The sequence below is a fragment of the Lathamus discolor genome, chromosome 4, assembly GCF_037157495.1.
Source record: "Lathamus discolor isolate bLatDis1 chromosome 4, bLatDis1.hap1, whole genome shotgun sequence".
Lineage (NCBI taxonomy): Eukaryota > Metazoa > Chordata > Aves > Psittaciformes > Psittacidae > Lathamus > Lathamus discolor.
The window spans coordinates 72,106,831-72,132,360 of NC_088887.1; the positions used below are offsets into that span (position 1 = coordinate 72,106,831).

At 40.7% G+C, this 25,530-nt stretch overlaps 1 protein-coding gene across 7 annotated transcripts in view; it reads right to left on the minus strand.

Annotated features, from left to right (window-relative positions):
* Nucleotides 1–25,530, minus strand: part of PCCA (propionyl-CoA carboxylase subunit alpha) — a 276,456-nt gene that overhangs the window by 489 nt on the left and 250,437 nt on the right. For all 7 annotated transcript variants that reach the window (XM_065677991.1, XM_065677989.1, XM_065677990.1 and 4 more), the window contains 2 exons: nucleotides 15,763–15,903; nucleotides 3,223–3,300 (listed from right to left, as the gene is read on the minus strand). In XM_065677991.1, coding sequence (XP_065534063.1) covers nucleotides 3,223–3,300; nucleotides 15,763–15,903 — 219 coding nt within the window. The remainder of the gene's footprint in view (nucleotides 1–3,222; nucleotides 3,301–15,762; nucleotides 15,904–25,530) is intronic.

Sequence of the window (25,530 nt, forward strand, 5' to 3'; positions counted from 1 at the left end):
ATCACAGATGTCCGTATGTTGGAAGAGCCTCACGAGGCTGACGTCTCAACCTCTAGTGTTCAGAGTCCAGCTGAGCTTTGAGTATCTCTGAGAATGGAGACTCCACAACCTCTCCAGTGCTTGGCCAACTCATGTCAAACTCCATCAAGGTACTTAGGCATCTACCACTACCTGGTTTTCTTATGACTTGGGAGCTGGCAGACCTGAATGTCAGATGGAGATGGCACTTAAAAATTAAAAGGTACCTTTCTTCCACCTGTTTGCACTACTGCTTATTACTAAAGCTTAAAATCCCTTATTAGAGGACAGGTTGACTCTTCAACACTCACACTTGTGTTTCAATTAAATATTCCAGTATTTCTTGCATTACAGATTTTAAATATAACTGAATCTGGGGACCGAAACCATGAAGTGGGATTCCCTCAATCCCCGGAGCACTGGGATAGATTGATTCAAACTGAACCGGGATCCTTTAACATAACTGAACTTGGCAAAGGCCCACCACTGTCAAATAAATGCAGCTACATCTGAAGATGACTTACATGCTCGTGCAGATTCCTGAATTTTAAAACAGGAAAATCTTACACTATTCCTTCATTTCCTCTATAAAAGGCTGCAACATGTTTGAATTCCCTTCCAGCACACTGGAGCTCCAGAAATTACTTGAAGCTGTGTAATAGAGTTTACTTGCAATATTAATTCAAAGCTCACACTGAAATGCCCGAATCCTTGTTCAAAACCTTGTTCAGCAGTTAGCTCAGTTTAGTCATCTAAACATTAGCTTGGACTCCTAAAAGAAACCTGGAGGATGCCCAAAATACCAGGCTAATATTCCCCATGTCCAAGTTAGTTTGATAGCCTAAAGCCACAGGAGCTGTAAGTGTATCTCTGGCTCTGTAGCATATTCATATCATTACTCAAGAAATGAAGCTGGATACTATACATGGGCGAAGACATGATGTACAAAAAAGGGCTTGATTTCTACATCAATAGTAGGCAGCCTACCTGATTCCTCAGCAGTGTGAAAAATATACTACTTCTTTCATTTCTTTATCTACAAAGCCAATGTTCAGCAAACACTGTGGCTGACCAGCACTTCAGACTCCCCAGTGGTCTGTGACATTCCTTGCTCTGACCCACGCACAGCTGTCCCGGAGGAGGCTGGAGCCACAACAGTCCTTCCTCGTCTTTCCCTCATTTTTAAACCACCTGCAGCTGGACTGAACTCAAAGTAGACAAAAACAAACCACTTTTCTCACAATTACAAACAGGAAGATGGGGTTTGATGCAGAAAAGGAATTCAGCCAGGAATGAAAATGGGGACGGCTTCCAGCTGAAGACAAAGGAACTGAGTTTCAAAACATGGTTTCAGGGCATCAAAATGTAGACTACCAGCCAGTGCCAAACAACCCATTCCTGTGGAGGAGCCAAGTTATTTTGGCACTCAGAGTCATGACTTTGCACTGCAAAATGGGATGAATCCTGTTTAGCAGCTTCATCTCTACACAGCCCAGAACTTGTTTGCCTTTTCAAATTCTTAAAATTCTAAAGAATCAAATAATTTGCTTATTATTAAAATTCAGACACCAAAGGGACATCGCAAGGTGCATATTGGGCCTACTGAATGGCCTGTGCACCATTCACATCCCTCTTTGAAGGATTAATAATCCAAACATGGGGTTTACATGGCATCCATATAGAACAAGTGGGTGATACTTATTAATGGGAGAAGTACAAGCAGAATTTTAAGGAACAGGTCCACAGGTTACAGCACACCCTGATGGGAATGGGAAAGTTAAAGAGAAAAAACAAAGGGGAGTGGGTGGGAGAGGGAATGGCATTTTAATTACAAATACTCCCTAGTTAACAGCAGTGAACGCAAAAAGACAGCAGTAAGGGGTTAAACGAAGCAAAGATGAAAAATTAAATGCTGGGAAATATTAATCAAGTGAGAAAATAAATGATCTAGGAATTAATGCATGAAATAAACCCATAAAGTGGCAATGTTAGAGCGACAGGATAAGGTACGTCCTCCCTCTCTCTGCCATTCTTTCCCTTGAGACCCAATTTTGCACTAGGTACACTGGAAGAGGCAAGCCCTGGGTCCCAGCCTCAGCAACAATGTTAGCGCTGTGCCAAATAAGCCTTTCCTGTAAACACACAAACAGTCCTTGGCATAAGAGAGCCATCCTGAGATCTCAGCGAGTCTTGCCAGTGGCCGACCTTGTCCCTGCCCTGGAGAGCCATGCTCCTTGCTGCCTCCCCCTGGGATAAGGGATCTTGCACTGGGGGTTTGTTCTGCTGTTTCTAATAGCAAAATGGCAGCGCTTCAAGGGGAGCAGAGGGACTTGCCCCCAGGCAGAGAAGGGCAGGGACAGGTGAGGAAATACTACACAGAAGAGAGTTCATAATCCAGATCCAGACCCTTCTCTCCATTTGAAAAGGATGGATCAGGGGCCCGTATCAAAGTGATGGTTTCAGGCTGTGAATTATCACCTGGCACAGGGATGCTCTGAGGCCCTCACATGGGGGCTGACAGTCCCCAAAACAGATGGGGTTTAAGGCATATCCTTATCATGTAATCTCAAACAGTTCCATGCCCAGAGCACTGGTTTTGGTACATCCTGTACTGCAGGAGAGTCCCAGGTCAGGCCTGCAACGCTGATCCCTCAGAAACAAGGTAACACAATACACAGCCTTGCAAAGCTTAACACATCTTCAGATCTAGGCTTCTTATTTAACAGTCACAATAATAAACAAATTGCTTCACTCATCTTCCTGCAAAAGCACTTTCTCTGCCTCATTCTGAGTGGGTTTTATAATGTCAAATTGTTTGCCATTAATGAATTAATTGACAAAGAGATCTGCCTTCTTTCAGTTGCTCTCTGGAAAGATGGAATTTGGAGAACCAGTCCGCAACACCTTTCTGTTCAACTTAGCGCTGTAACACAGAATCATAGATAGCAAACCATTCAGGGGAGAAAGACTTATCTGAATTCCTCATGCCAGTAAAACAATTTACTGCTGTGCTATCTAAGGCTCAGAACTACGTAACAGCATTCACAGCAGATCCGAATGTTAAAAATTAACAACAACTCACTTTGAGAGACTTACAACAATCAGACTTAATTCCTTAATAACAAGAACCCTCCTTTCTTCCTTTTTAAATCCTATCCTACTTGACAAGTCGCATATGGTTTTAAGAGACCCAAGGTAGCTTACCTTGCCTGCTTTAGCAGCGGTCATACTGTTCTGCATTTTCATTGCTTCAATTACACAAATCTCTTGACCTTCTGAAACCTGGTAAAATTCAAGTGGTACAAAATGAGGATAGAGGATTTTAAATGCTCTTAAGTGTGTATGATTCTTCCGGAAAAAAAGGGATTATTTAATTAAATGCTATAAAGACTCTGATGGTGTAAGTCAAGGCAGCCAGCTACACAGTCAGGATACAGACCACAATCACAAAAGGCAATTGCTTTTGCCAAAACCAGCAGAAAAATAGGGAAAAGGGAATCACCTACTTAAAACTACCACCCCAAACAAACCACATACCCACCACAGATCAACATCAATTAAATCCAGAGCAAAATTAGATTTGTGCAGGTTTGGCTGGGAAGCCTTTGCTTTGCTTCCCTGGTGCAGATCCCGCAGATACTAATCCTGATTCAGAAGCCAAAAGTTCCTTGGCAGGTGTCTGGGGAGCATATGCTGGAAGCGCCAGTATTACCCAGTGTGCTAATGCTGAGCAGAAAGTCACACCTCTGCACATGGCAGCATCCAGATGATAGCTGATGACTTCAGACTAATAGAACAGAGCATGCCTGCAAGGAACCACCACCCCTCATCCACAGGGAGGGATCGTGGAGGCAAAACCATCCTTTTCACCACAGCTCTTAAAAGGAAACACTCAAGTTTCCTCTTTCTGCCTGCTTGCACTCTGCGAACAGGCATGCAGAAGCTCCAGGTCACCCGTAACCCACCGGGCTGCTCTGCTGGGCAACCTGTGTGCCCCAGTCAGATCCTCCTTCCAACGCCTTGGACTACACTGTGCAGAGGAAACAGCCACATGAAGCTTTACAGTGTCAGGGGGTGGGGGGAGCCACCTATACATGAGGCGAAAACCACGGGTCTCAGGATTTATCCCTCATGCAACCCAGCGATCAGCCAGTCATCCCATGAAGATGATGGATGCCAGAGAGGGAAGGGCGCGGGGCCCTCCACGCCAGTATTTCACTAGGACTTATGCAGGTACACCCTCCTGGGGTGCCTGGCTCCAAGTGCCCACTGCAAGTCTTTTCACTGGGGTTTAGCAGATGTAGCCTGCCATTCACTCATTATCCCAGCAAATTTGGGATGCTTTCATTCTGATGTTAAAGTTTCATTAAAGAGGGTAATTTGAGACCTGCAGAGATCTGGTTTGTTACCAGAGTTTGCAACTTGTCTGTTTGTTATATGTGCCAGTGCCCTCAAAATCCCTTTGTTTCTATACATACATATAGATACATTTCTCTAATATATGCAAAATGAGGAATACATATTCAGGGACAAGTGTGTACCACTTTGGAGGAATATACTGTCCAACAGAAAGCTGTGAAGTCAGAGATCAAATGCACATTCTGAAAATCAAAAGCTTTTTTGATAAAGCATGCACTAGCAGTGACTGAAAAGCATTGATACCTGCCTATGGATTCAGAGCAAGACTGAAGGACAGGCATTATGTTAAGAGGTGCTTATGTGCCCTTTCTCCAGCAGACTGCCAACAGCAATATGACTGGCTTTTTGGGGTAAAGAAGGAAAGCGTTTGCTCTGGGAACATGCTGTACTAACCGGATACAGAGAAGAAGCAACACCCAACACTTCACCTGCAGAAATTCCATCCTGAGCTTCGGGTGAGCATTTAAGTCATTAGCAGTGTCAAATTCAGTGAATAGTACCAGAGATTTGTTCCTTGTCTCCAGTTACTTCCCCTCTATTCCCTTTCCCCATCTTTTGTCTCCTTCCTTTCACACCTGCTGCTCTGCCCGTAGCCTTGTCCCATTAGCTTGTTCTTTCCTTCCTTGCTTCTTTTCCTCCTTCTCCCTATCTCACTGCTCGGGTTTTCTTCCATCTGCTCTGAACTCCTCAGACATTTCTGGGGTTAAGAGGCAGCTACGAATACCTGCGTCTGTTAAAAAACCACAACAACAATAGCAATAAAATAAAAAGCCTGTTGGAGTTTTGAGGGTTTTTTAATAGCCTATTCCAGAAACAAATCTGACACCCTCTGGTTAAACTCGGCTATCAGAGCACCAAGAACATGGGCCTCTAAAGCTTGCTGAAGATTGAGATGCTAAGGAGTGCAGATCTGAACTGAGTGGCCTAATTTCAAGGGCACAAGAAAATCTTGAGCCCCAGTGCAATTCAGCTGTAACACGGGTTCATCAGGTGGATGGTGTGCAAATGAATCAGTTAGCAATTACCTAAACATAGTTCTGAAAATACCTCTGCTGGGAAGGTATGGAATCGTCTCTAGATCTGGCACTAAAATGCTGGGAAGTATTAAGCGGTTGTGGGATGGCAATGTTCGTGAATCTGAATTTCTCCTTATGTTCCCTCCCTTTCTCAGAAACAAAGTTTTTGTGTTTTACATAATACCTGCTGGGTTGGTGGCAAAGGAAGCGGTGCCTGGGAAGGAAATACCCCTCCCCAAGCCACAAAATATAAAGTATCCAGTTAATATCTAGTCTTACTAATTTGGAAGGAAGGAGGCACTTTCCACAGGTACCACGTGTGAAAATGCTGTGTCAGCACTTCCGATGAGGTGCAATTTGTTGAAAATTGCCTTGGTGAAAGTGTCACTTAAGCACAGAAGTTCAATTATTGTTCTTATGTTAAACCTTTACAGCTCCCCTCATTGTGCTGCAAAGCGACAAATCCTAAAATTAGGCACTTGTATCTCTCTTTTCTCTTTCTCAGTCTTTCGGGCATTGTCCAATTTCTTTCATTCCACAATTGCACATATCCTTTTGCCTGTTATTTAGCCTGCGAATTAAATTCACAGCGATGTGTACAAGTTCTTGCTTTCTAACCTATTTAAGGATTTATCTGGACCATTTTTAGTGTAACATTTTCATCATATAATTTATTTCTTTCAATAGATGGTAAACCACTCTAAGCCATCATCTTTACATTTCAATTTAGAGAGGTCTCGGTGATGACCTGAATCTGTCAAAACAGGCAAATAAAATCAAACAAAACATCTGACTGACTGGAACCGAGTGAATAAAAGGACTCCTTTTCATAAAAGAAATTAAACTCAGGTATCTCTCTCACAGAGTTGTGCTGCACACAGATCTACTCTAACACTGCTTGGAACAGTAAAATAAATGAGTGATTAACTGTTAGACCTGCAGTCTGTATTTTAGTAGCTTGTTTCTGCGCGGTGCAGTTCAAAGAAGCTGTTCAGTTTTGTTCTCCACGGAGTGAAAAGGAACAATAAAAAGAAAAAAAAAGAGGAGGAAAAAAAAATCATTGAACAGGAGGGTTCTTAAGATCTCGATGTTGCTAACATCGATGATGTGAATTTGGGAACACTCAATAGCACTGTGTGAATAACACAGGGACTGCGTGGTGGTTGTTATCTGCTCTGGACAAAAGGGTACACATCGGACAGGGAACTGTGTCCAGTCATTTCCCGACCAAGCAACTCACAACACGGAGTGGAAGCAGAATTTGACAAGCAGCAACCCCAAACAGTTTTCATTTCAGCATAAAGACAAACTGCACTTACAGATAGGTCCCTTTAAACCTCAGAAACAGCAAAAGACAGCGCACACCCCAGGGCATCGCTACCACGGGATGGATCTTTGTGAATATGGTACACTTTCCTCAGACTTTTGTGCATCATCTGATAAAGACTTAATGATTGTGACAGGACATCTTCAATGTTAGGCTTACAAAATGGTCACAAGCCCCGCAAGTCTTTCTGATAAACCCAATCGGCGCTGATGTATTTCCCCGCTCTCTGTCTAATTGGTGTAAAGTTTGCAGATCTGAATCCCCTATCTTTTATCCAGCTTGCTGCGTCCTCTCCTTTGACATGAGGTCAGGGTTCACATTCACATCCGATTATCGAAGTGGCACTCATTAACCGGCAGCCTGCCTCGCACCAAAATGAGTTCGCTGGAAGGGGAACTCAGCCCATTTACTCAGCAGATTTCAGCATTTTAAGGAGGCCTGAATGTCACACAGTATTGCTACGTTTTGAGGAGTTTCAGACATCTCCAGCTGATGATTAATTGTGAGTGATGGGAAATAAAATCCAGTAAAGCCAGCTGCTTGCCATGGTCGGCAAAATTACTATAATGGATATAGGCTGCCAATTTTCCAGTTTTACTGGCAAGTCTTCCAAGTGTAATTAAGGGAAGTTATAAATGATATGGAAATCTATCAAGTCCCATTTATTTTCAGAGGACTCTTTCCCCTGAGACTTTTATCTTCAAGCTTATAGTTTGCTTTGTTGTGCTAATGATTTAAACCACTTCTTATTTCTGATTAAACCCCCCAATATCCTTCATAAGAAGTTAGATCCACTTTATTCAGAAGGATTTAAAGAAACAGAAACCTTTTTCAAAGTTGTGCTTGTAACCATGCTGAGCTCTCGCTTCCTCTGTGGAGGAGTAACAGAGCATCCTCCATCTTAGGCACCTTGTTACCATTTGGATTTCTGCTTCCAACAGATCTTGGGGATTGGGAAAGATTTGGGGGGGGGGGGGGAAGAAGGGAAAAGAGGGAATTAAAAAAATAAAATTTAAAAATACACCATCAACAAAACCCCAACTTCCTTCTAAATCCTCCAAAAACAAAGGTCGTAGGTGCTGCCTTTAAACACTAGGCACTTAGCACAGGGTGGTGTTGCTCGCTAATGCTGTTTGATTTGGAATAAAAGCATGAAAATGATGTGCAAAGGCCTAAAATTGGAGATGTAAAGGATGACTGCACAGTATTCCATTTCTCAATTTCATCCTTCAGAGCCACAAAATGGGGGTGATACAGTTACTGGATGAGATTTACAGTAACAGCTGTGGTCTTCCCACACAAGGGAGGACCTTCTAATGGGCTAAGGTCTGTTTTGAACAGACGGGGAGTAGCAAAACAAGGTTCCCTATTAAGGGTGTGCAGTAATATTCCTGATAAAGAAAATGAGTAGTGGTAGTCAGATTGCTTTAAAAGACCTAAATCTCCTTTCACTGTCAAAAGAAAAAGAAAAACAGGGAAAAAAAAAAAAAAAGAAAAAAAAGAAAAAGGAGCTATTTTAGAAAGTGCAAACTGCTAAATAAATGAAAGACATGTAAATGTAAGGGTTTGGTTTTTTCTTAATCTCCTCGCTATGAACTGTAAAGAATGCATAGGAACCAGTGCCAGGGGCATATGGCTTTCTCCTGTGCTGAACATTCATACAAAAGACAGGTTCATCAGTCATTGGAGTATCTGGATAAAAAATTAACTCCTGATGGATGGTATTTAGAGCTTACCTGCTGATAGTACATTACCAGAGAAACACAGGTTTTGAAACCCACATGACATTAGAAACTGCAGACCATGAAGTACCCCACGTGCAAGCACGCTTATAGTATAAACCAGGTTATAGAAAATAAGAAATAAGCTATTTAAACCCTCTGCCTAAAATTGGGCCCGCTGCAAGGAACCCTGGGTCAGCCCTACACAGGCCAATTAATGCACAGCATCTGCTGTACAGAAGCCGTGCATGAAGCACTTCCGAATGATTTCAGCAATTAAAAGAAAACTGTTTCCTGCCTGTTCTGACAGCAACTGTTTCAATGCAAGAGTGAGCACCAAATCATTGTGTGCAGCTGAAAAAATTAAGTATTTTTTTTTTTTTGTCTTTTTTTTTTTTTTTTTAATCCTGTGAAAAGGGGGTGGGAGGGATGAAGATTTCTTACGGAATCAGATCGGTCTTTTGTTGTCCGACATTCTGTGGTTTTCTGCCAAATTAGACAGAAGGCTCCAAGGGTTTACGGGGCCCTCTACAGTATCACCTTCTGGTGCACTGTGACTCCCTAAAAAGATGGATCAATATCAACCCTGCTGATTTGCCTACAAAAGTGAAAATCCCTCAATTACATTTTTAAGACCATTATATTTAGAACACAGGTGCTCTGCTGCGTAACTTTTGTAAGGCTCTTGGAGCTGAAGGGAAAAAAAAAAACCAATGACAGCCCTAAGGAAAAACTATCTTAGATTTGGCTAAAAGTGAAGTGAGAATTGGATTTTACTGGTATCTCCTTTCTCAGCTTTGGGAAGACACTAGTAAATATCCTGCACAATGTCACTTATGTTGTGACCTGTGTCCTTTATTAAGCCTCGTAAGTAAGAAGGGACAATGCAAGACGGTGCCATATGAAATCCAGTTATACTCTCTTGTAGCCTTCCTCCAAATAATGATAAATGTTCATCTTGTCTATGCCTGTGCAAAGCCGCTGAACAGTGAATTAAGGATGCAGTCAATAGTGAAAAAAGCCTTATGAAGATACTGGGATTTTTGTTTGTTTGTTTGTTTGTTGTTTAAACTTGGTCCATGCTGGTATCATTCGCTTCCCAGATTTTTTTCTCGCTGACTTGTTGGCAATCTGGCAGCAAGCATCCAACGAGAAAACAAATCAAGAGGAATTGGATGAGCAGCAATTGAAATTCTTTGACATTGTCCATCACCATGTAAAATAATTAGTGCAGATTTCCCCTTCTTTCCAAATTAACTTTGAAACCACAGCTATAGAGCTGCAAACATAATTAACGGCAATTAAAAGTACTTGACAAATCGTTATTAAACTTTTTTTGCCACACTCCTTTAATGAATGAATCCAGAGATAGCACATCCCAAATTTTGTGACCTCTGACTAACCAAAGGTCAGTGATGTCCCCCTGACAGCAATCAGCGCTGGTCATTGCACTCCCACTTATCCAAAACACACTTCCCCAACTGCCTCTGAGGTCCCAGCATGTTGGGGAAGTGATATGCAGGCAGAGAATGTCTGGGGGCAATTCTTGTGCTATCCAGATCAAGGCAAAGCTTAAGTTTCCATCACACCAATTTTTATCAGTCAACTTTTTTACTAATGGCCCAAAAGTTGCTTGTCATTTGAAATGGCAAAGCACACCAATTAAAAAATAATAATTATGATTTATTTTCAAAGGATGGTAGCATTTCTTCCCTAAGAGAAAACTCTAATAATATTGACTCATCACCAGAACAGGATTTTAGTCTTAATTACACTGTACTTGAACACAAACCTGAGACTGTGCAATTGCATAAAGATATAGCAGAAAAATTTATTCAAGTCAAATATAAAAAACCCACATAAACATGTTATGAGCAATTACTATAGTTAAGGTGGGTTCTAATGTAAGCACAATTACTACTTGAAGTCTTGTGTTCTAAGAATGGCGAAAAAAATACATATTTTAACTCTTGAAATTTCACCGCTGGGAAACTGTTTCCCTTTCCTTTTTAGCAATAGGTTTCCTGCCCCACAAAAATATACCCCTCAAAAAATAACTTCATAAACAGAATCATGAAAACTACGTGAGGTTTTTGAGCACATTTGGTCAAGTTTGAAAACTCCATCTAACTGAAAAATGTAGTTAGTGTTTGCTCTGGGATTGCTGAAGAACAGGAGGGAGGAGAGGAGCTAGAGGGAAAGAAAATGGGAAAAGCAACAATAAAAGGAAAACAAAAAGGCTCACACAAGACAAAAAATCTTACTTGGATTTAAGAATATCTTACCAGATCATGGATACTACGTGTTTCTGAACAAAATGTGAAACTGTTACTTAAGCAAATACATTTCCACGGTTTTTCCTGGCTGTTATTTCTCTGCTCTAAATTCCAACCAGCGTAAGACAAGAAAGGCAATTTATTTTTTTTTTCTTTTTAGATTTTGAGGTCTAAAGGTAAATATGATTTAAAACAACACACAATTGGCTGACAGCAAGAGGTAACTCTGTAACTCCATTTAACTCCACTTTCAAGAGAATAAACGATGCAGTGAGAAGCAGAACTTAGGAAGCTGGTTTGTTTTGGTTTTTAGTAGTGAGTATTTCAACAGCAGAGGTCAAGCAAAACATATCTTTTCCCATAGCAAGAACTTTCCAAGGCTTGTGAGATGGAAAATTGTGGGGAAAGATCTTTTTTTTAAACTATTCCTCTAAAGAATAACACCAGAAATTAAAATAACGTGCATACGCCTGAACTGCAGAAGGAATGCGGTTTAGAAGAACTGAAATGCAGCTTAAAACATCTTCCTCTGTTGTTTTTAAAATACGGGCTCACTGAGAGCAATGTGTTTTGCATGCTGTACAAGTAAAATAGCAGCCTTCAGGTTACACATTTTTGAAATTACTGACATACTTAGCATATAGCAGCTGACACCTTGATACAAAAAAACCATCCCGTGCAGCATCAATGCCCATGACTACTCTAGCATCAATCTGAAATCCTAAGAAATTTTTATATGAGAAAAGTCCACTTAAAGAGTGGTTTGAATGGTGATAACTTCCAAAACCAGGGGTAATCTCAAGTTACTGGAAAGAAGAGAGGAAATTTAAAATCTTACTTAGGTCAATGTAATTAACTGTCCTCTTCCTTTGGCCATAGTCCTACAACAATTCAGTAATGCTGGGGTGTTTACCCAGATGCGCCTTCCTTTTACGTATCTATGGACTGGAGGAATCATTGAAGTGATTTAGGCTACCAGCACTGGTGTTAGCTTATTGACCGATACCTGGCTCAGTAATGCCACCTGCTCTGCTTAATTTAATTAAAAAAAGAAAAACAACAAAGAGAAACATACAACTAAAAGAAAAACTCTTTACATTTCTGACACATAGAAAACTGAAAAAGCAAAAACTATATTCTTAGGTGAAAATATAGCGAAGGCTACAAGGCAATAAGGATAGTTCAGATCTTTTTCTGCTGCTGTGAACAGTTCAGACTACCAAAGTTGAAATCAGCTCTGGAAACACTTTGGGTGGCTCGTTTTAAATGGAGTACAACACCATGCTTTACCTATTCAACTATTAGGACCTTGGGTTTTCCCTGCCCCTGCAATTTCAATGCACTGAATGCTACATGCACAAAAATTAAGCCAAGCAACTCAAGATGATGAAGAAATCTTTGCAAGTGCCTGCCTGTTTCCTGCCCTCTAAGTTGAGCAGTGAATCTGTGCAGCTTTGGTAGTTTTTATGGTGTGTTATTTGTGGTAGTTGTGGTGAGATCAAAACTGTTTGCAGTGCCATCTCCATACTCCAGCATTAAAACACTGCTGCAGGGTAGCAGAGCTGGCTTGTGCTGTCATCGGTGTCAGCCAAAACAGAGCAAATCTGTTGCCTGGACTTCAAACCCAGTGGTTTCTCTGGCCCTTGGCACCATGGGGAACCAAAAAGTTAACTCTCCTAAAACTGAACTCCATCCTAATGCACACTCATCATTAACAATTTACTTAGAAAACTAACATGCAAACACCCTCGCACTCCAAAATGGTAATTTCCTATAAAATGTGACTCTGTTACCATGAGGAAAGTAAGCTAAATTTAAATCTTCTTTCCCTAAATAATATGAACCATCTTCCCAGTCAGCCAGATTTCGAATTGTTTTGTTGTTTATGTTGTTTTCTGCTTCTAAGTGCCTTCCTTGTGTTTCCAGGAATAATTGAGTGACAATTAATTACAGTCTTCTGATCACATGAAGGAAAATAAAGAAAAGTACAAAGTAACTAAAAAGCTAAAAAATTGGCAGCATCACAAGTTCTGCTTCTCTCCAAGTGACACAGAGCACTTCCCCACTGTGTTACTAAAATCCATAGATCATCTTATAGACAAAAGAAAATAAATTCCTTGCATATGCAGTATCTTTTGGCAAAAATGAATTGAAAACTGCTCATCAAACCAGCTGGATAGAAGATGCTCACACAATCTTCTATTGGGCTTCATCAGACCAAAGTATTTTTCAGCAACAACAGCCAAATGAGAACACTGTGCTTCACGGAAAAACAATGACACATAGAGTAGGGAAAACACAGAGATCAGCGTTGCCTTCTCATTTGGCTAAAGGCACACAGGAAGGCATTAACAAACATACATTTTACCTGACCGGGTGTGATGCCCTATAGCTGAACCAGAGGCAATACACATGTGCTTGTGAGTGGGGCCATTCAGACAAAGAAGAGATGTTCCTCTCCAGGCGTTTCTTCACCATTTCTAAAGTTATGCATGAAGACAGGGTACAGCAGCCCAGTTCCTTGTACTGCTGACCACTCTGAGAGCATCTCTCTGTGAGCGCAGCACTGTTGCAGTGACCGCTGCACTAACACCATGTAGCATAAATCATAGGTTAGCAGAAACCAGCCTCGGAGTAGCTAATAACCAGGCAGCTTTATTGCTATCAACAGCAACATCCAAAGGATGGACAACTACCTCACACCCTCCCATTTTTCAGCTGTGCTGTTTTCACACACTGTGCAAATCTGAGCTGCCAAACCCAGCTGCAGACTGGGAGCTACTCAGATTCCCATTTTTCCAGCACACTAAAGAAATCATACTTTCCCCAAGCAGTGCAACAAAAAGAGCTGTATTTATCAGGGAGCTGCAGTTCCCTGTCCATCATGCCTTGAACAGCTGTAGTGAGTGAGCTGGTTTCTGACGGACAGCCAAGATGTGTAATCTGAATCACACCATCCCACTGCTTATTCAGTGCCGATAGCTGATGCTACCCTCATCTCACTCACTGGCTCGCTTTTTTTTTTAACGTTTTGACACTAGTCCTGAAAAGGACGGATTTAAGTTAAACCCGTTTCAATAACGCAAATGTGTTTTTGCAATTAAAGCCACACAATTAGCATTGGCAAGCTCAGGTCAGCAGAACATAGATTATGCCGTTCAAATGCTCTGCCACTCAGTGCCTCCAGAAAAAATAGCTGCAGGAGAGGAGATGAGACGAGGAAGAAAAAAATCTCCACACATTATTTAACAACTTGCGCTCTGATGCACTGCACCACTTGTGGATTTGTGGAGGGAGGCTCATTAATTTATTTAGTTAAAATCCCTTTGGCTCTGGCCTCCTTTTCCACTGGTTGTATCCCTTCAAGACAACAAGAGCTAAGGGCAAGAATATTGGTAACATTCAGCAGAATTAACTTCTCAAAAAAATCCTAAATTGAAAGATCCATGCCTTAAAAATGTTTCCATCCTTCTCAGAAGGAAGTATTTGCATAAGATCTCTTTCACTCAGCCACTCATACTGCCTAGACACAGAAATCACGCATTCCTCTGTGCACAGGATGACATAGTGATTAATTTTAGTTGAACATTGCTGGTTTTAAAGGTATAAACAGTGTGTGTGCATGCATGTATAGATCACAAACCAGAAAGCTAAACGCAGAAGCTAAAAGGATTTCTCTCTTGCTATTTTTCACACAGCTGTATTTGGTTCTCTTTCCTCAGAAAAGTCAGGAAATGTTTGTATTTCATTAATACAAACATTTGCACCTACATATCTTTAATATTAACATGGTGACTCCTTTCTCTCTGTAAATAGACAGAAACAACCATATAGTCTAAAACCAAAAGTGGCATCATAGCAAAATGTAAACAATCACTTGACCAGCACAATCGATGACCATCACATAGTAAGTGCAGCGCTAATGCTGGACTTAGAGATCTTGATCCCATTTCTAAATCATCTCTCAAAAAAATCTAGGTTTCATTGCCATAAATTATGAACTCTGTGACTAAAGCTTTCTGTTTGTATCTAAGTGCTACATACACACAGCATCGTTTCATAGAATCATAGAATAGTACTTTAAAATCAATATACACAACATAATTCAAATACTTCTGTGCCTGCATCACTCTATGGCTTTTCAGTGGTTAGGAGAGATAAGGCCTTGACCTTAGGAATAACATATGATACAATGTAGTAAAATTTGATCTAAAACTGAGATTAAACATAACTCTAATACACTGTATTTACATTTGTTTCCAGTTCAATGTGAGGTAAGAAACACTGGAAATCCCCAAGACAGCAACAACATGTTCTATTGCTCTTCTGTATGTCAACTTTACTGCTTCTTCAGGACAAGAGGATTCCCATAAAATACTGGGAATTCCCAATTCAGGAAATTCGTGACTTGTAAAATGCTAAAATAGGGATTCTAAAAAAAATAATAATAATAAAAAAAAAAAAAATTAACCACCCCCCCCCCCCAAAAAAAAAAAACAAACCAAAACCAAACCAAAAAAAAGGGGTGGGGGAGAAGAGAGGGGAGTTAAATATCTCTCCTGTACCCCTTATGTTTAGTAATATTATCATTGCTTCAGGGCAGAAAATCAACAACTCCCTCCTGCTAGCACTAGCAGCAGATACATCCTTACATATAGTTACGTGCACATATACAAACACACACAAATTTCCCCCCTTGCCCCCCTCCCCCAGCTTTGCGATACAAAAACAAGCTGTTGGTTGCATTTCAGCTGCGGACTTGTACCTAGCTGAAAATGTTCCTTTTAAAGCCAGTTTAATTTAAACTGTGCTTCCTTATTAGTTTTCATAACTCAAATGACAAGCAGCACACATCCTTCAGCACACATTATTCTACAGGTGAAAAAAAAAAAAGCCAACCTGTGACCTGTCATTTCAGTTGCACCAAGGAGAAGTTTGTGTGGAATATGTAATGAAAATGCAGATATATAGATCACATTTCTTACCGTGTCCCCAGGCTTGACAGAAACTGCCACCACTGCTCCAGGCATGGGAGATCTCAGAATGCTGGAGGTGTCCTCTGCTGCTTTCTCTGGCATGTACTTGCACAGCTCTGCAGCAACCTTCGTCAGTATCTGTAGTTTGTACTAAAGAATAGGAAGAGGAATGTTTTAGAACACTGCACCTTGGTGAATTCCAGTCAATAATCTGCTCTATTTTATGGCATGTTCGTATATAATACGTCTGTTGTCTGTTCTTCACAGGAGCATCTAAAAATCACTGTTTGAAACCTCTATTCAGAGTTTCATCTTCAGGACACAAAAAAATATGCAACCCAAAAGTGCAGCATTGAGCACACAGACGGAAGGAATCAAGTACAGTAAAGAAATGTCAGATTCGTTTAAAAACTGGGGGGAGAAAAGGGAGATTCATAAAATTTTAAAAACCCCAACAACAAAACCAAAAAGCAAACAGAAATATCATTGTGCTTATGACACATGATGCTTAGAGAGTAAGGAGTATCGAGGGATTCCTTTCCAGTGCTGTGATGAATTGGAAACTGAGCCTTTGGCCAAGTCTGCCAGATTTTCAATGACATGACTGGTTTTAAACATTGTGTTTACTTTTTAAGCATTTCTTTTCATCACGTATTTAATGTTTGAAGTTAATAACTTGCTTAGATTTTGTGATTAAAACCAATTTCAGTTCCGTTTTTTCATGCACGGGCAGAACGGTGGAGCATTGCGGTTGTAACGAATACACCTTTTCTGCAATAAAAACTGCTCAGCATCTGTTATCTACCTTGAGGGGAAAAAAAATAAAAAAATAATGTTTTCTCTAGGATGTTTTATAGCAATTATAAATGGAAGCGAGTATGGTGACCCTCGGGGGCCTGAGAGCATCCCTTTAAACACCACCTTTCTGAGGACATATACGTGTGTATGCAGTGATTTCAGCTCCAGGCTTTTAGTTTTTACAAACTTGTAGTCACTTTGACAGATAATTCGCTGCACTTGGACAGATGGCCTTCCCATTTGTCCCAGTGCGCTGGAAAATGAATGCAAAAAGCCAGTAGATGGCAGCAGGTCTCTGCGTGAAACTCCGGGCTCACCAAGGCCAACGAGTGAAGACCAGCACCGCACTTCATCAAAAATTTAAACAAAGGTTTTAATAATAAGCACTGAATGAACTGCATTTACAATTCAAATGCGTATTTTGCTGATGTAAAGTTCAACACCTTGCTTTGCACAGTATGTTTTCCTCCAAAACAATTAGCTATTGTTTTATTAACAATAAAATGTCTTTACTTATCATTTTTACAGAGACAGAAAAAATCTGATATCCTTATGGTGAAGGTAAAGGGGGACTCTACCTTCTGCTTCTGTAGAGAGTAGAACAAGATATTTAGAAATACATGCAAAAGGTGATTAACTCTATAATGACATCTTTAAAAAGCAGCTTTCAAAGCCAAATAAAAAAAAAAAACATAACAGAGGATTATCATCCTTTATAAATGGCGCTTGGACGCAAGATTACGTGCGATGAACAGAGCAGCCATTCACTTAGAAATACTTGCTTCTAATCAGATATATAAGCAAATGGTTGCATGAACTGATCACCCACCACCACCCTAGTAAACTAATAAAATGCCACAACAATATCCCCTGAATTTGTACGTGGCACCCAAAGATTTCAGAACTTACTCCCAAACACATGCCTTGGTTACAATTGATGTGGCAGAGGGGAACCAGCACCATTTTGTACGCAAAAAGCTCCCAAGCCTCCTGGAGGCTTCATCATGACAATTAAGACTGTGGCACTCACATTTTCCAACCCCAAATACAGCTCTTCCTGCATAAGCAACTACATTCAATACGGTGGGCTCCTTGGAGTTGCTTTTTCTAAAAGTAAAGCACATGTGTGTGATACACGTGCACGTATGCACACTTGCATGGATTCTGTAGGGAGAGAGGAGGTGATGCCTACAGGAGATTTGATGACAGAAGTTGCAAATAGAATTGCAGCAGTGTGACAAGTCAAATAATAACATCTTATGCATGTTTCTTTATTCTTGAGTGTCTGTTTTGCAATCAAGACATACAAGTGTCTGCCAGCTTCTGAAGGATATGATCCTTAAGTGAAATTACTGTGCAAATAAAAGCTTTTTACTCCTATTAGAATTCATCTGAGTCATAAGTGGCAAGGAAAAAAAGCTTGCAGAGTGTATTCTGCTGTCAATCTAATAAACATTCTGTGCAGAGGGACTATTTATCAAAGATAAATTGTACTTAAAAGTCCTTCATTAAATCTATGGGGGGGAATATAATTACACCAAATTGCACAGTTTCAGTATCCATGGTTAGTGTCATCTTTGTACTCAGAGTTTGAAAATAAATTTTAAAAAGGAAAAAAGAAAGAACACAGAAATAAGTTAGAATTGTGGTCTATACCGGTCATTACCTCTTGTACAAGACTGTTTTGATGCGATTTCAAAGCATTAGGCTTAGCTAACATTCACATATTTAAGCCACATATAACACTTCTGAGCTGCCCAATTACAAAATTGAAACTTAAAGTGAAAGCTAGGCCTTCTTCTAGGTTACAGTATTTCACAGGGACTGAAATACAAAATTCCCTATGCACTCCACAATGTACAGCAGTGGAGGAAAGCCATGTTCCTCAGTACGCTGCACTTTAAAGCCGAATTCTCCACACCAAGTTAAAATATCCCTACAAACATTGTTTTTACTATCTTTATAATTTTCATATCTTTTAGATTCCTTTCTCTGCAGGACTCCTGCTTTGCTTGGAGTGAGATGTAAGAGTCAGTATACTCAAAGCTTTAAAACGTAGGTCTTTGTTATTGATGAGCTGTTCCTTTTCCTTTTGTAGTTGTTTATTGTTCTTTAGCCTGTTTGGGGGATAAGCAAGTTACTGTAATCAAAAAGTAAAAAATAACAACAGTAAACTTCTGGGGAAAGGCCTTTTTTGGCACAGTTGATTCACAAACGACCTTTCAGAATATTAAAAGACAAAGTCACAAAGAAAGGTTCCTTCTTTAAGATTACCTTTGATGTATTTCTGCTGCTGGCTGGACCCCACTAAATAAGCACATAAGTGTCCCTGTGTAAGGTTGTTTCTCATCTGTGGGGGATGAGCTATGCAGAGGGGACCAAGGGGGGTTGTTCACCTAACCCAGGTGCAGCCTTTGGTTTGGTGAGAGCCACAAGACTCTGGACGACCATGTCAAACAATGCCTGCCAGTGCTGCTACAACAAAAACAATTAAGAATATACCACATTTTACCACGATTACCACTGCTGCTGCGCCTTTGATTTAGTGAGGGCAACACCAAACATAAAAAGCAGAATTTTCGATACACTACTAACACAGTGCAAATGAGGTCTGGATTTTCTTCCTTCATCCTCAAGAGGAAGAGTTAGGGAAGGCTGTGAAGTTTTGATTATAAATAGAGATCAGAAGGTTTCCACTGGCCTAAACCAGAAGAAATATCTGTTGGAGTCATGAATAGATCACATGTGGACTCTCAGAGCAAGGAAATCAGATCTACGCTGATGAGCAGTTGTCACCAGCCACTGCTCCACTCTGCAGGGTTTCAGAGCCTAATTCTTCCAACCAAAGTCAAGTCAATAAAGAGGTACCCAAAAGAAGCCATACAGCTTTTGATGGCACAGAAAACAGGTGTTTCTTTTTCACAAGACCGCTGGAAGTCCACAATCCCTTGACAAAAATTACAGTTGGGAAAAGCGATGTTACTTAATAGTTTTCTAAGGGTAACAGTATCCTCTCCTACCTCTCCCACTAAATGAATTGGACGTGTATGTAATAAAAACCTACCTCTCAGACCAAATCTCCGTGACAAAAAAGAGGAAAACAAAAAGGTGTAATAATAGCAGTGCAAAGGAGTAAGGCAGTGGGAAGAAAGCAAATACAGTGAAAATTATCCCCAGGGCTTTGTGGAGGCTTTTTGTAGATATATATCCTACTGATCTCCCAAGTCAGTAGAGAAGCAGCAGACTGGCTGCTACAGAAAAAAGTGGCCAGGGCACGTCTGCCCCCATCTTTGCTTAAAATAAGGAGTTCTGTAATTTGGATATATACAATTCCCTCACCGTGTACAACAGATTATTGAAACCCTTCAGTAAAATGCTCAAAACTGCACTCTGTTACATTTCACATTAGTTTACCAAATATGATCTTCCCTCTACACCCAAAGCTGGAAATGTTCAAACTCCATTGGAGCTTTTATAGAGCAACCTAGTTGTATCACTACCCATATGTTACTTATGGCAGTATTTGAACTGCTGACCAGATGTGGATTTTCAGTATGATCTACCTAAATGTTCAACCATGTTTTTCAAACGTCTGTCATTCTTGCGGTTAGAAGGCTGAAAATCTTCTGTAGCTCAGATTTCAGCAGAGAAACCATCTGCCGTGCGTCTTCATTATTTTCACTGACCTTACAGTCTCATTTTCAGAATCAGTGAAATTTATTAACTGTGGCCACATAACTTCCCTTTAACATTCCTAACCAGCATCCTGCCTCGCCTCACGTAACTGTTGTCACCTGCGGTTTGATGTCACAGATTCACACGTAGCATGTTGTTGGGTATTCGTTTAAAGCAATACCCAGCAACGTTCCACTGCTGAGCACAATGAGCACGCTGCCTTTTTCATTAACCATTATACATGTTTAACATTGTGACCATACCCTTGCTTCGTTTTCCACCACAGCACATGAACAGATGAACGATGTATCTATTCCGTATTACTTGAAGGTGTCGGGTGGCACCTTCTTTCAGTGTCAAGGATTTCTTACTCAGCAAGCAGATAAATGACATGCTTCAAATCATAGAGCTTTTTTTTCCTGAGCCTGGAGTTTTAGAGTTAACTTCCACAGGGGGGTGGTGGTGAGGACTGGCATTAACACCTGCACAAAATAACGGCACTTTTCGGTCTAATGGAGTAGCGAACACTCAACATGCTAGAGAGACTGTAAAAAGAAAGAAAGAAAACAATAAAACAAAGGTTAAAAAAAAAGTTATAAAGGAAAAAAAGAAAAAAACAAGGAGAAATGGAAAAAGGAAAAAAATAAAAATAAAAAAGGAAAAAAAAACACAGGGAAAGGGGAGGAAGGGAAAAAATAAAAGGAAAAAAAAGAAACAGAACAGCCACAAAAATGATGAGTCTTTAGTATCAGCAGAAGGGAAAGGAAAAAAAGAAAGACGCCTCACCACCACACAGTACTCGCTCCAGCAGCAGCAACTTAATTAGAACTGTAATTCAGCCACATTTCCCACTTTCCATTCCTTGTGTGATACATAATTAACACTCTAGAGAACCCTAACACGGGTTAAAGCCGCGCAAAACCATCTTCCCTCGACTTCAGACTGGGGCTGAGGAGGCAGAACCGAAACCGCGCGGGCAGAAGGCGCGGGGCTGTCCTTCTCCCGGAGCTAGAATGGGGCAGCCGAGCCCGGCGAGGGGACCGGGAAGGGCGGAGGAGCCCCCCCACCCCCGCCTTGCCGCCGCATCTGACGCAGCTGGAGCCGCTGGAGCAGCCGGCTAGCATCTCGCTCTGACAACTCCATCAGCGCAGTCTCAAGGTAGCTGTCAATCAGGATGCATCATTTAATACAACAGCACACCAAGGATTTTCTCCTCCAACCCACATGACAGCGTATCTACAGCTCTATTTATATCAGCGCCCAGTCGTGTTTACAACGCCGTTGTAATTAGAAAAGATGCAACAGGCGGCAATATTATTCAGATCTCCATTTTGCCATGCTGCCATGTAAAGTGCGATCTTGCTTCACAGAGTCATGCTAAATGACAAAAGCGCTATTTTCTTCAGTCTCTGTGCTCAGACAGCACTTCATTTGCAGCTATCTATAATTAGATTAATGGTGTAGTGCCGTACAAAGCAGGCCCACTTCACATCAGATAGCATATGAATTAGGACAAACACTTATTTCAATTCCAGGCAGAGAAAGCAGTGACTAGGGTATTTAGCATACCCTTTATGGTGGAATGAGATGTTAATTGTGTACCATTACCTCTAAACTGCTTGCTTGTTGTATAAATCACTGTGCTAATTGATGCAGAGATAGAAACGTAGCCACAGGCAAGAAAGCAAGGGAATGAGAGCTGAAGATGGTGGATAAAGGATTATCGAGTAAAACCATATGGAGATGAGATTCCTTTGAAAGCTGCCCACAAGCAGTACTACTATGAACTACAGGAGGAAAAGTGCTGCACTGATGCATAAGAAAATACATATATATTTTACGTCATCGTTTCAGAACAGAATCTTAGTGGCAAATCCGAGCCAAGCACAAACTGGAGAATAAATGTGTGCAATGAACCTCAACACACACTTCCAAAAGACAAGTGGCAGGCTAGGCATGCCTGGGAATAGTCACCACGCTGCCTGGATTTTGAGGGCCTGTTTAATATGTAACACTTGCAAACTATCCAAAGTAGATGTCCCCTGACTATCTGGACTAGAAATTGGACCTTTTAAACAGAAAATGTATATGTGCTAAAAAAAACCGAAACAACCAAACAACCCAAGAACCATTCAAGAGGCTGCTGCTAAGTTAAATGACATAATAACAAGGAGGAAGGGAAGCAGCATTACACACCTCTAGAAACAACTACATGTATTTTAGCCCATGCATATACAGACAAGAAAATCGCTGACACCCCCCACACCACACCATAGTGCACAAGCAGGAGAGGAGAATCTCTCAGAAGTAACAAGTAGCTGCATCAGCTCCAGGACTAACCAAGCCTGCTCTCTCACAGATGAGGCTGGCAGCTGTTTGTCACCTATGTAACAGCGGTTCATTGGTGGCGTTCATAACTGCACTCCCCAACGCTGATTCACTCGCCTTAAATACACCTTGACTTTGACCAAACCCTCTGCCCTCACTCCCTACCACGAGGAGTTGCAGTTCCTCCTACAAGTGGACATCTTTTATTCACAGAATGGGTTAGACTGTAATGCTTTCAGGACCCTTACCCTTCTGCTACATTTGGCTGAAGTCAATCCACCAAGTGAAAGCTACCAAGAAGGGACAAACACACAGCAGGAGCCACCAGCATCCCTGCCCAAGTCTTAGTTTGGAGGCAAAGTTAGCTAAAAATAGAATTAAGGAAGAGAAGCTACAATCCTGAGCGCTACATTCAAGGACAAGCCAACAGGGTGAGATATGCCCACCTTTGAGCCATGCTTCTTCCCCAGCACACAGTGCGAATCTATTTGGTGTAACACCTATTCTGCAAAAGGGTGGCTCTAGTATACGTGCACTCAGTGTCACTGCACCCTATCTCCCATCTGTCACAAATTATTATTGTATAAACTTCTTTCTTAAGCTGCTTCTTCAGAAAACTTGGTTGAGCTTGTACGCAGCTAAGACAGCTTCATACTTTGATCACTAACGCAATGCCAAGACAAAACGCTAGCAACTAAACTACTAGTCAATGTCCTGTTCTAAGAAAATACATTCCCCTCACTCACAACACAATACTTCAGAGCAAATGCAAGTTTTCAGCCATGAGCTCTAAGATCTTAGTACTGTGATGTAAGCTTCCAAAAAATACAAGGCATCTTCCCTGTGAGTGTTCAATCCCCACTACTCCTCACTGTTTGATACTGCTTTAGCTTAAAAAAGCAAAGTGAATGTACTGTTCCTACTACACATCTCATTGTCCTAAGAGTCATTAAAAAGAATGAAATGCTGAGGTTTCCAACTTCGTTTTTAGGTTTTTTTCAGAGCTACCTGGTTTTTCTACTATTGGCAGCTAAGTACTACTTGGTAGAGGAGGGAGATAAACTGCTGCAATACTGTTTATTGACCTCAGTTCCCAAACAAATACAAATAGCAAATATATATTTATATGTGTATCCATGTATATAAAGGAGAGCTTAGGGGTGGACAGTTACTCGTTACAAACAAGCAAGTAGTAATGTACAAATTACTGCTTGCTGCAAAACCAAGTGAATAGCAGAAGAGAATCGCATATTGGTTGATGAAGTGCTTCAATTACTTTGAGAGGAACCTTTGAATTATTTCCAACACAATGCACTAAACAGGATTAAGTAGAGTGATGTTAAAGACAGCATTTGCTGTTTTGAAATTACAGTAGAGTTCAGTGATTTAGATTTTAGTCACCAGACATACAAAGCCTGTGGATTATCCTTTACCACTGAAGCTTACAACTTTTAAGGAAGCACTAGCTATATCTGGCCAACCAAAGGGACCTGTGAAATAGAAACAAATGGCAGAAGGAAAAAAAAAACCCTCCTGTGTTGACTACTTTGAAACAGCACCTCCCAGGTGTGCTGCTAGTTGACATAAATGGAAACGCATTGAGGAAAAGAGCTGTGAAGCTGTGTAACAGTCCTGTTCCTAATCATTAATCACTTTTTTTAGACCATTTAAACTAGCCCATTAGAGCCTGCAGCAAAATGCCAACACTCCCATCACTTGCATGTCAGCAGTGCTGGTGTTAACAGGAGAAAATATATGGTTTCTATGACTGTGCCCCAGTTCTACAGCATTTGCTACCTTTAATTGAAAAAGGCAGTTAAACACAAGGTAAATCATTCAGTTAGCTAAGCTGTTTAATAACATATAATTGATAATGTCAATACGTTACAGTGACATAATGCATCACTTTCATCACTCTTATGCTTCAAATACGGTCAACTTATACTTCAAACATTTACTTTATATCTGCTATTTAATGAACAAGCCAGGGAGAACCGCCTTGAGTACCACATGTGGAACATTACGTACACACAAATTACTGCCTTCACTCAGCTGTGGGTTGGTTAGAAACAGGTTCCTGCCACTACACTTGCAACTTCATGAAAATGGTTTAGATATAGCATTAGCAACTTGCTTTTTGCCTCAAAACACCAGAGGCTCTCACTGGAATAATCTACATTTGTCTGATAAAATCTGTTAAAAAAAAGCATGAAAAATCTGCACAAGAAAAAGCAACTACTTGTATTCTGAAATGTGTCCCAGTCCTGCAGGCTTTTCCTTAATCTTTTCACATGTAACCGGGCCAAAAACAGCCATCAGGACTTGTGGTTAGTATGAGGCAAATCACATGCCTGAGTACAAAATCATACCCCCTAAATATGAAATATGGAGTAGGAAAAAATACGTCCTATCAAGATATATACAGACAGTGTGGTTAAACCTGACTAACCCCATTATACATTACTGTGGGTTTTAACACATAATGATAATAATAGTAATAGTAATAAAATACTTGTACAAGTATTTTAAAAGGGCAAGAACATCTGACCTTTGTATAGCATTAAAAATGTAACCACTGACAAGAACTGCACGTGTGACTGAGGACACGCAGATGGCTGCAAAATGAAATGGATTTTTAGGTTTGTTTCTTAAAAAAATATACCTCCCTCAAATCCTTTCCCCCCCAGAAAAAAACCAAAAAACCAAACAAAACCAAGCAACAACAAACCCCCACAAATAAACCAACAAAACAAAAAAAACCCCCATACAATCAACTTTTAGTGACCAGTCACAGGATGCATGCAGGAAAAGGTTATAGAGCAGACTCAGTGACAGCAGGCAAGACGAAGCGTGCTGCCACTTTGAACCTCTATTGCCTACATGTAACTACAGTTGTTTTCCTTGAGATTTTAATTGTATCATAGACAAAATGGACCAGTATTTTGAAAATAAAAATACTCTGCCTCATAAGTAGCC